Source organism: Lycium barbarum, chromosome 9, assembly GCF_019175385.1.
Source record: "Lycium barbarum isolate Lr01 chromosome 9, ASM1917538v2, whole genome shotgun sequence".
Lineage (NCBI taxonomy): Eukaryota > Viridiplantae > Streptophyta > Magnoliopsida > Solanales > Solanaceae > Lycium > Lycium barbarum.
The window spans coordinates 105,518,942-105,531,307 of record NC_083345.1 but is presented as its reverse complement, the minus strand read 5'-3'; the positions used below and the strand labels follow the sequence as shown (position 1 = coordinate 105,531,307).

General features: G+C 32.6%; 1 protein-coding gene across 1 annotated transcript; it reads left to right on the top strand.

The window, feature by feature from the left end:
- Positions 1-8,976: 8,976 nt before the first annotated feature.
- On the top strand, positions 8,977-12,013 carry LOC132612115 (uncharacterized). Its single transcript, XM_060326452.1, has 4 exons — positions 8,977-9,117; positions 9,678-9,772; positions 9,933-10,012; positions 11,649-12,013. Exons 1-4 carry the CDS (start codon positions 8,977-8,979, stop codon positions 12,011-12,013), a joined length of 681 nt encoding a protein of 226 aa, XP_060182435.1.
- The last annotated feature ends 353 nt before the right edge of the window (positions 12,014-12,366 follow it).

The window sequence follows — 12,366 nt, the reverse complement described above, 5'->3', positions numbered from 1 at the left end:
AACAATTAACTTTTTGTACTTTTTATGTTATAAACGAAAATAATATACTTGTAAATTTTAAAATCTCAATTGATTTTCATATCTCATAAATTAAAAATTGAAAAGACTAATAAATTACTACTAAATCCATAACTAGTTGTACCACACAGATAAAGAATTAAAATATATGGAGCATATGCATTTTAAATTAATTGAGAATTTAAATATTTCAAGTTTGACGTAAGAACTCTACAATTGTAGGCTGTTTCGTAAATTCTAGTCTCTTAGTGATAATATAACGCTTCAACTGACGAAAATTTTTGTCCAAACTTTCAGTAAAAGGAAATTCAATAGCTTTCCCTTGAAGGCTGTCTATGTTACACCTCAGAAAATTTTTCGTTGATGCACAGTGAATAGACTAACGAAGAGTACAAGTATACGATATCTCAATAAGTAAGGAATGACGTTTGATGACCCTAATTAAGATCAGTGAAAAGATGAGTTATACGGTCGATTATATGGTCCGTATAATGGACCGCATGATTTTCACAGTGAAGTCCCTCATGGGTGAGATTATACGGTCACTTATACGGACCGTATAAAGTTATACGACCCGTATAATGTGCCGTATAATGGTCACAGAGGCAAGGTGTTGAAGAGGAGATTTTACAGTCACTTATACGAACCATATAAAATTATACGGCCCGTATAAAGTGCCGTCAAATGGTCACAGAATCGAGTGGAAAGAGGGGAGATTTCACGGTCACTTATACGGACCGTATAAGTTTATGCGGACCATATAAGTGTCCGAATAATTTCCCGACAGATCAGATTTTCACGCTATTAAAAAGGGACCAAGTCATTATTTCATTTCATTTTTCATCCAACACTTCAAGAACTCTCTAGAAACCCTCTCCACTCTTCATCTACAAGAACACAAGAGAAATTTATGATCAACTTCATCAAAATAAGAAAACCAAGTGTAAGGAGCCCATTAAGATCATCCAAGTCAAGAAATCTCATTGGAGGTGAAACTAGGGTTTTGCTCAAGTGAAGTATTTCCACCCAAAGATTATTCCTACACCATCTAAGGTAAGATTTATGATATTTCCATGTTGTTTAAGGTATTTGAAAGTTGAAACACTTGGATTGTAAAAGGATATAGAAAATGGGTCTTGAATATGGGAATAATGTCATTTTTGAGTAATAGCTTGGGTTGAGTAATGATTCTTGATATGCTATGAATGTAATCATGTTCTAAATGATATTGAGAATAGGGGATAGACATTGTATATGAGCGAAGGTAATAGTGTGCTATGACCATGGATATGGATGACTTGAAGTGAATTGAGGAATATGGATAATGTAGTTAAATAAAGACCATTGTTATGATGTTGTGAATGTATTATTGATGTTTGAGAGTTGATATATGAAATGGAGGAAGTCTTATAAATAAAGGAGATGCTGTCCAATTTTCTCTAGCTTTAGTCATGTATGCTAGCTATCGATCTTTCTAATGATAGTATAACTCTAATGAAGGTAGAAACGTGAGCATTGAAGGAGAACGTGCAAGTGATAGAATAGTTGAACGGAAAGGTATGTAAGGCTAACCCTTCTTTCATAAGGCATGGTTCTTTGGCCAAATATCTAATCCTTTATAAGCCTATGTCGTCCTCCAAATAATTCTATCTTCAAAAGCTACTAAGCTCATGATTCTCGATATGTTACGATTGTACTAGATCCCTCATATGAAGAGTAATCCTATAAAGATAGAGGTAATGAACGACGATAATAGTGATAATGATAATGATGACGACGATAATAGTGATAACGATAATGATGACGATGATAATAGTAATGATGCTAAGGATGCCTATGAGCTTGTACGTATATGTGCCTATGTATGGCTATTATGAAACCCCGAGCTTATATGGCCGGGTAGAATATAAGTATCTATCTATCTATCTATCTATATATATATATATATATATATATATATATATATATATATATATATATATATATATATATGTATGTATATGATTCGTGCGCACCACTGCAGTTGGGCACGGATAACCCTGAAGCCTTGGTAGGGCTAGGTATGTGAACCCTGAGCCTTGGTTGGCCAGGTATGTATGATAACCGAGCCTAGCCATGGTCGGGTACGTGAAACACTGAACCTTCGTGATCGGGTATGCTATGTATATGATATGGATATGTATGTGATATAGATATGAGTATGAATACGAATATGATACGAATACGAATAAGAATATGTATATGAATACGACTATGGATACAAAATGTAAATGAGTACGGATACGAATACGGACGTATGTACACAATCTCGCATTAGAAATGGAAAGTCCCTATGAAAGGCAAGTTAGTGCTTATGACGATGATACTTCTATCTCCCATCTTACGCTATTTCCTATGTTGCTTATTGTGCTTCTATAATGCTATTGATCATGCTTTACATACTCAGTACATTCTTCGTACTGACGTCCTTTTGTTTGTGGACACTGCGTCATGCCCGAAGGTGGCCAGGGAGACAGACTTGATCCATAGCTACATTACTCAGGGACTACATAGCGGAGCTCCATTTCATTCGGAGCTATAGCTTTTGGTATTGATTCTTTTGTGTACTTAATTATGGGCATAGCGGGGTCCTGTCCTGCCTATATGATATGACATACTCTCCTTAGAGGCTCGTAGACATGTGTATATAGTTAGATGTGTTTGGCCTTGTCGGCATATATTTTTGGATGTCATTTTGTTAGCCTCATCGGCTTATGTACATTGCTATGGGCATTGCTATTAATAGTGATATGTATATATGTATTGTTGTCCAATGGAATTAGCATGAATAATGGATACAAAGTATGATTTAGCTGTGTGGCTCACCTAGAGATAAATGTGAAAGTATGTTAAGAGGTGCCTGAGTGGGTTAGCACCGGGTGCCCGTCGCAGCCCTCCAGTTGGGTCGTGGCTGTCTAAGTGCTTAACATTTGACTCTTCTATCTCCAAGTAGCAGTAGGTTGAAGCTCTTCATCGACACTTTTGTTGTCACATAATAGATTTCTTACAAAATATTATTAAACGCTATTTGAGTATGGCTGTTATAGAGAGGTAATTTTAGAAAGAGTGTATCACTATAACAGATGCCATTGCTGTTATTGACAGAATACTGTTATAGAGAAATAAAATCTAATATGAAAAATCGGTTTTGGAGAAAATCAGGCCGTTATAGTGAAATGCCGTTATAACGAATGACAATTATAGAGAGGTTTGACTGTATAATATACAAACTTAGATATACTAATTTCTACTATTATATCCACAAATATTTTGTTATCATTTTTTCAGCTAATTTACCAATTTCAATATATCATATATTTTTTTCAGGTATATTTTCATGTACTTTTCTTATATACCATATTCTCATATACCATATCTTTTCATGTACTTTTCTTAATATTTATATATTCAGATAAGTTCTTTTAGTCACAAAATAATTGCATGAGTCATCAAGTGAAAATTAAAAAAGAAGAATAAAGAGGAGGAAAAGAAAGAAAAAAAATTCTTTGTAAAATGCTAGATGGAATATGAGATTTGAAGTTGATTTTATTTTGTGTATTTGAAAAATTATACTTTCTCTCATGCCTTTTTCATAGATTTTGGGGGAATGATTTTTAAGGAAAGAGAAAGTAAAAAATAGATATGCATTAATGATAGTAACTCCTAAAATTAAATGTTATTATAGTCATCGCTAATTGCAATTTGAGCGCTAGAAAAATGGGACGTACTTTGCACTCAATTTTTTCTGATGAAGAAGTGAAGAAGAGTAGAGTACGGTGACTTGGGTTAGGAATTTTAGAGTTTTAGGATAAGAACCAGAGAAAATGTTCAAATTAGCCCCTTAAGTTTGGGATTTACTCGAATTCAGGGTGTGTTTGGAATGAAGGACCAAAAAGTGTTTTCTTGGTTTTTCCTTGAAAATAAGTGATTATCTAGCTTACTCCCTTCCCTCCATCCAAAGATAAAATGTCACTTTAGCAAAACAAAACCATCCCAAAATAAGTGTCGTTTTAGAAATTTAAGACAAAAAATAGTAATTTTTTTTTTACTATACCCTTATATTAAGAAAAATGCTTCTTCTTAATAGTACTAGGAAAACATCTATTTAACAGCCCGATATTTTTCGAGTGAATTTTAGAGTTATTTACTTAATTATAGCCTACTAATTTTATCATATCGGAGCGGATATTGATTATATTCATATTATATGTAGGTATATATATTTATTGGAAAATATAGGTTATATGATATAATAAATGAGATAGGGAAATCAGTTAAGTGAATAAGTGGGCCAAGCCCACTACTTTAGTTGCAGGCCACGCCTTAGACGGTAATTAGTAGAATTTCCAACTGTCATATTCAGGTATTGCACTTAGTTCCTTCTATATCTACTAGTTACAAAAGCCCCGTGCTCAAACTCAAAATATAAAAATAGAAAAATAGAAATTCTTATTAAATACGCATAACGTGACACATCTTCTACGTCATAATTAATTTAATGTATTTTCAGGTTAATGATATCTTATTGATAAGTTTTTTAATTATTAAAGTTTCTTCGTCGCACAATTAGATGAATTTTAATGAAAAATTTATTTATGAGGAAGAAAGTTAAGTAAAAAATAAGCAAATCTCAAAGGGACACAATGACTCGATATCTTATACTAACATTGATTATGATAAAGTATGATAATTACAACTTGCAACGCTCATAAATCAAAAAATATTTTCGTATTTTTGTGAATTTGTGAGCATGTAATTTTATTCATAGATAAAAATTGATTTGTTTTGACATTTATTAGATTTTCATTTATCATCTTTCGTTAAGGGTTTATGCTAGCTAATTGTGATTTTTAACCTTAGTTTCAGAGTAAATTCAAGAAATAACCTATATTTATTAAAATGAACCTCAAGATTCAATAAAATTTAATTCTTCATGTATTCTTTATACTTAAAAAAAATTAAATTTAGTTAGCCAAACAAGAGATTTTAAAGATAACCCGATCTTAACAGATGACGTTGTCTTCATTTTTAACGCTATGTGGCATCATTTAAAAAAATTACTTTCTATATTTATAATAAATCATAGATATTTTAGAGGTGACGTATAAAATTATCCATAATTTTTTTATTAGGCTAAAATTACATTCTTGAAAAATTATCTTGTAAAATAAAAAAGAATCTAAAAGTAATTAATTGAAAAGTTTGACATTAATTTAAAACTTTTGTGAGGACTACCTTCATTGTCCCTTATATATAATAGTATTGTTTCATGAATTGAATTAGGATATGCAGTACAATTTATTCTTTATGGGATAATGCCAAAAATTCTATCTTTAGGGACATAATGTTAGGTCCAAGGTTTCACCTATTAATTTTGATGATAACAAACCAACATAAGTTTTAATAAAAGAACATTTACTTGTGGTAAATTTATTTTTGGTATAGGCTTGTTTGATGAAGACGGATCTGGTGGAGATACAAGAAAATATGGAAAAGAAGATATTACGAGATGTTATGGAAATTATGGGAAGAATATTTACTGCGATCCTATGGAAGAAAAATATTCTACAAAAGGAAAAGATCAAGATTGATTTGGTACTCAAGGAAGATCCAAAATGTATGTAGTATCAAGATATACAAGAAGTCTCAAGTTTACAAGGAGTCCATATTCATAGTGATTACAGTCCAAATTCAAGAAGCCGAATGTGATTATATTCTAATCAAGATCCATGTTGAATGAAGAGGATCTCGAAATTCTCTTGGGTTGCCTAAATAAAAGCTCATATTTGTAAAAATCAGAAGAAGAGTGCAGAGAAACTAATGGGAAGAATATTAGTTATTTTGGGAAGAAGATATTCAAATTTGAATATAGCTACAGCAAGCTTGGAAAGAGGGTGGATGGATTTTACTACAATATTAAGGAAAGACTATTCAGATTTGGTAAATTGCTACAAGTTTCTTTATGGAAATAAATTATACTTCCAAGATCTATGCATGGAAGGAAAGCACTTATGGAATAAATGATTATGCAGAAGATTGCCACAAGATTTAGAAATGGAAAGGAATATTATTGCATCAGCCATGGATGGTAAATATTCATTTCGTGATATGAGAGATCTTCATATATTGACTATGGTTGAAATTAAAGGAAGCTGTGATGATTGAGTTATATTTTTGGAAGGAAGACTTTTGATTGAATTAATACTTAAATGGAATAGAAGTTTCAAGCAAAGAGGGCATCAAGGAAGTAAATATAAAGGATATGTTTTGATTGGATATCACGTGGAGAAGAATTGAAATTGAGAGCACTTACTATATTGATGGAGCATTAATATTTTACTACAAAAGGAAAAGTCTTTTTGGAATGAGGATTTCTTTCCTTACCAATAATGAATCTGGAAGCATGAATCAAGACCACAGTCAAAGAAACGTTGGAGGAAAAGTCAGCAGCAAAGGAAATTCTTTTCCAAAATTAGAAGACCAGTTCAATGGCTAGACTATTCAAAACCAAGTATAAGAGACAAGACAAGTGCAACAATTTAATTTACGCAGCCACTTATACTTTCGTCTCAACCTTTTCAAGTTCGTTGCTCTACTTTTCATAAGCATTGTAATCCTGAGTGACTTACTGTGTAAACAAAAAAAAAAGAGGAGAGATATAGTATAGTTGGTGAGGCTTTGTATTGAGAGGTTGTGTCATTGTTCGTTTCTGGTGAGCGAGTGAAAACCAAAGAGTCGTTGTTGGTGAGCGAGTGAAAAACCAACTTTGTACGTTGTTGGTGAGCGTGTCAAAACCAACCCTTGTTCGTTGCTGGTGAGCGAGTGAAAACCAACCTTGTAAACGTTGGTGGTGAACGAGGAAAACCACAAAGATTGTACTCAACTCAAACTACAAAGAGCTTAAAGAGATAACCTCCTTGCAATCCAAGGGGACTGGATTAGGATACCACATTGGTTCCGAACCAGTATAAAAATTTCTGGTGTCATTTATTTTATTGCTCTCATATTATATTCTGTACCCTTACTATTTATTGTGGTTTATACTTGTGCAAATCAAAGGACTAATAATTTTGTGCAGGCTGTCTCGCTATTAGTCGACTGGCACCAAACAGTAGTCGACTAGATTTTTTAACAGGCTTACAATTCACCCCCTCTTGTACTTTCACATAATGATTATGGGTGCCATGATTGTGTTCATTAGACTTTGGGAGTCTAAATATTATTTAATAATAAACAATACCTCTTTAGATTTTATTTCAACATTGCACAGGGAATTCAATTTTGGCATCTGCCACTATTGTGGAATTAGTTTTATAAGGCATGGATCGAATAACTCATGTATGGGGATGGATGATCATGAAACTGAATTTCTACCGTAGTGTGCCGAGACTAAATGTGTGTGCGCGCACACAGAAAAAGACAAATGAAGTTTTGTACATAGGAATTTGCACCAACTTTTTTCGAACCACAAGTTATGTGCTTCTGTTAACTTCTTTTTCTTTCTTTGATCTGATAAAGAATTGCCATTTAGTTCTACTCTCTTCTAGTTTTAAGTAAGAGAAGATTTATAAATTATACCATTAACAACATAGTGAAAACGTTTTAAAACCAATTGAGTTGTTGAACATAGCGGTGCTTTAAGGGATTAGTCTACTAATAGCATGATAGTGTTGGACTTAGACTCAGGGGCGTCTAAAATTATGGGATAAGTTCCCTAGACTAATTTGAACCCATTATTTATGTTATTAAATAAATTGAGGCTATTGGAGATCGTTTGATGAGAATTTGACGTTTCAAGAGAGGTTTGCATTCCGATTACAAGACAAATGAGACTTAAACTCTTAGTTTACTTGATTTTCATAAAAAAGCATATGGTTTGTGTTGTATGTATGCATTTAAACCATTTAGTTCGTGTGAGCGGGAAAGTATGATCTAAGTTGGATAATTTTCAAGTATCTAAAGTAATGACCGTATGAGTCCTTTAGCATAATTTCACTATTGTAAAGCACCTTCAGTGTGAATTTGAAAAATCAGAGATGTATCATTATGTGGTCCCAAAAAAAATTCAAATTTTATTTTCTTTTCGTTTTTTTGAAATATTATTTTCTATCGTAATAATTTATTAGTTATTGGTAGAAAATTTCTTAAATCAGTATGTTAAAAATATTAATATTTTGTTAATAGATAAGGATAAGATGTCTACTTAAGAGTTAAGACATGTAATAATAAAGTATTAAATAAAGATTATATAAGACAACTTCTTAGTATAAGCATCCAGAGTTATGGTGTTCATGGTTCAATTTGTATCGGTTTTTATGTTAAAAAATTCAAATCAATTAAGCCGGCTATTCAAATCGTTAAACCAAACCAAAACAATTAATTCAGTTATTCAAATCATTAAACAAAACCAAATCAATTAAATCGGTCTTTTATCGCTTCGGTTTTCATCAGGTTTTGTTGGTTATTTCGGTTTTCAAAAAATTAACATTCAATTTTAGTAGTCTACAAAAATCAGGATACATTCTAGCCTTCCATTATTCTAATCTGAAGCAATATTTTGTGTTGAATGGAAAATAAATACTACTACATATTTCGAGACTTGTAAAGTTGAAAAACTAGCAGAAAAAAATAATGCCTATATCTTTTTTTCTCTTCTTAATGAAATGTGAAAATAGTTACGCAATTAGAAATACAGACAATTACAGTAAAGTAAACCCAACAAAGAAAAAATGATGACCCAAAGTAGCGAATACTAGACCAAATTGGAAGGGTTGCTTTAAGTTGTTCTGGTTTCGTTATTCTTCTGATTAATTTTTCTCCTCTTTGAGTAGTTACTTTTAAATTAGTTGCAACAGATAAGAGACAAACACTTAAAACGAACAGTGAATATTTGTAGAGGCAATTAACCACCACTGGCACATGTGGTTCAAAGAAAATGCTGACGAGTTCGAGTTCATTTATGAGGCAACTGAGCAGGAAAAAAAAGGTGAAAATCAATGTCAAAGAGATGGAATGGTGGAAATGGTGAAAATTGGAAACAAATGGAGGGATAACAAATGGGTATAATGGTTAATAATATTAAACTTCTATAAGACAAAATCAGCAATATAATAAAAATAAACACAACAATGAATGAATAAATAAATGTGGTAAAAAATTAATACACAAATTAGAAAGAAATAACGTACAAAAAATTAAAGTAAAAGCAAAAGGTTACCTGTTGAAGATGCGCTTTCTAATTTGAACGGTTGATTAATGCACAAATTATTCGGATAGAATTGATCTCTACCTTCCAAATAATATTTTGAAAGTTTTTATTTTTATTTTTTATGGAGAGCTTTCTTGACAGAAATGGGGAAAGGGGGGACCTTAGAAAAGTGGTGGGAAAGAGAGACATATATACCGTCATTTATTGAGAAGGCTCTCTAGGCTTAGGGCATTTTCGTAAGTTCACTGAAGGTGCCTTGTATGCTATGAGCCTTTAGGTTTGGAAAGGCTTATTTACTATGTCATATCACTGCAAAAAAAAAAATTACTTTTCAGATTCTCTAATTTTTCAAATTCACATTGAAGTTGCTTTATAATGAGTCTTTCTCCAAAGTTTGAAATATCCACTGAAGGTTCATGATTTAGAGAGCACCTTCAGTGTAAATATTTTTAATGGACCGTCTGTTTTTAGACGTGAAAACTATACACTGAAGGTGCTCCACCACAGGTGCGTTTTCACCATTTTGGTTAACAAACTTCTGACCGTCAAAGACACCATTTTGCTCAAAAATTCGTATCTATTCATCTCTTTTCCTCTACTTCGATTATCTTTCTCTGACGTTTCCATTAGAGAATTCGAAAGTTGTGTAATTTCCAATTTCGATCAGTGAAAAAAAGAAGAACAAAAACAAAAAAACGAAGCAAAAATTGTACTTCTTATCAATTATTCAAGGATCCATTGAATCAGGTACTGTGTGTATCATCTTCTTCTTCTTCTTCTTCTTCTTCTTCTTCTTCTTCTTCTTCTTCTTCTTCTTCTTCTTCTTCGTACTCAGCGAAGATTGACCAATCTGGGTATTCTCAAGAAACCATCCCTTTCTGAAGAAACCATCCCTTTCTGGAGATTGACCAATCAGGTACTGCGTGTATCATCAGCTTCTTCTTCTTCTTCTTCTTCTTCTTCTTGACCAATCTGGGCATTCTCAAGAAACCATCCCTTTCTGAAGTTTATTAAAGTCTTCATACGAACAAATTGAGGTCATAGTGCTAGTAATTAGTTCTTCTTCTTCTTCTTCTTCTTCTTCTTCGTATTCAGTGGAGATTGACCAATCTGGGTATTCTCAAGAAACCATCCCTTTCTGAAGTTTATTAAAGTCTTCATACGAAGAAATTGAGGTCATAGTGCTAGTAATTAGTATCAAATTAGAATAAAGGTATTAAACAATTTGCTTGTGGTGTTGTCGTCTGGTTTCCCACTTATTTTTGATATATCAAGCTCTATAATAACTTTTTGGAGTTGTTTGAGCGAATAATTACATGGCAATCCAATTATTCAAACTGAAGAGAAGCAGAAACTATTATGTTGAACTGTAGGACAATCTGAACATTCTATTTTACTTGCAATGTTTTGCCTTTAAAAATATGTTGCTCTGTTTTGTTCAAAGTGGGATAATTCAATACTTTAAGTTGGTAGAGCTACTAAGTTATGATCTATCAGCAATTTTATATGATAATGAATCTTTATGTTCCCGATTTTCTTGTTCCACTTAAGGATTTATAACTTCATCTTCGTTGAAAGGTTAACTTTGGCTAAGATTGATCTATTTGAGAGAGGAGAGAAACATAAGATGCCTTGAAGGTAGAAAAACATTAGTTCAACATCTGAAGTATCCTGCTCTATTTTTTGTACTTTTGGTGCAAATCTTTGAATATAATAAGTAACATAGAATGGATGGTAGATTTCATTAGATTTCTCAATATCTAGAATCATTCATATATTATTATATCAGGTTAATGTTAGTTACTAGTCTGTTAGGGTTAGTTAGTTACAGTTAGTGCTAGCTTATTCTGTTAGTGAGTGGAAGAACACTGTCAGCTATGTGACAGCTGGATCAGATATTTTAGATTGATTTCCCTCATTGTAATTGTGTATATAATCTCATGTACACCTAATGAATAAATTTATTTTTCATTTTCCCTAATTCACAACTCTCTTCTTCTCCTCTCTTACTCAATATGAACTGATCCTTATTTATCCATTGTTCCTCCATTTATGTGAGCTTGGAAGATTGTTATTATTAGATTGCAATTCTTAATATGGTATCAGAGCGAGGTTAACTCAATCGAGAATCGTTTACGCACAATTTTGTTCATCTTCTTCGACCTAATTGCGGGTTTTTTTTCAATTCGGTTCTTCAACTTTCTTTTCGATTTCAATCAATTTCTCGATTTCAATAATCAGTAGTTTTTTAGTGCAAATTAATCACATAAGATACTCGAGTTTGATCGTTTTCTCAAATCGATTGATTTCCATTAGTCAAAATTAATCACATAACAAAGTAGCTGTCATCTGAGTATTTGATAAACAACAACGGCAATTGAAGATAATCAACAACAACCAGCTCAAAGGACCGAACAATCCTCCATTGATGCAAGTTCCCCTTTGTACATGCATCCATTGGAGAGTGCAGGTGCGATGCTAGTTCCAGTCCAATTCAATGGGATTGGCTACAGATCTTGGAGAAGAGGCGTATTAAGAGCCCTATCTGTGAAAAACAAACTAGGTTTTATCAATGGTGAATGTAAGAAACCAGAATTCGCGTCTCCTCAACATCGACAATGGGAGAGATGCGATGATATTGTCACCTCATGGATTCTAAATTCACTTTCGAAAGAAATTGCGGATAGTGTTGAATATGTGAATGATTCTACTGAACTGTGGAAGGAATTGGATGATCGGTATGATTAGAAAAATGGTGCGAAGTTATATCAGATTCAAAAGGAGATAATCTCTCTCAAGGTACTCTTGACATCACAACTTACTATACTAGAATGAAAAAGCTCTGAGAAGAGATTAGCACTTTACATGCGAAAACTTAGTCTTCTTGTAACTGCACATGTGGTGCAAAAGACAATCTTTATAAAGCAGAACAAGATAGGAGGCTATGAGGTTTATACAGTGATTCATGGGAGTATTCTTATGATGAATCCATTTCCATCATCGGCTCAAGCATTTTCCATATTGGTTCAAGATGAGAAACAAAGGGAGATTAGGCCAAATAACCAGCTGTTTACAAAATCCACTTCACTAAGTGTCAATAT

Bases quoted from the DNA above. Each gene is read 5' to 3' on its own strand.
- LOC132612115 (XM_060326452.1), top strand. From the start codon at position 8,977: ATGTGGTTCAAAGAAAATGCTGACGAGTTCGAGTTCATTTATGAGGCA. The intron at 9,773-9,932 runs GTGCGTTTTCAC...AATTTCGATCAG, and splicing joins CTGAAGGTGCTCCACCACAG to TGAAAAAAAGAAGAACAAAA. The intron at 10,013-11,648 runs GTACTGTGTGTA...CGGCAATTGAAG, and splicing joins TCAAGGATCCATTGAATCAG to ATAATCAACAACAACCAGCT.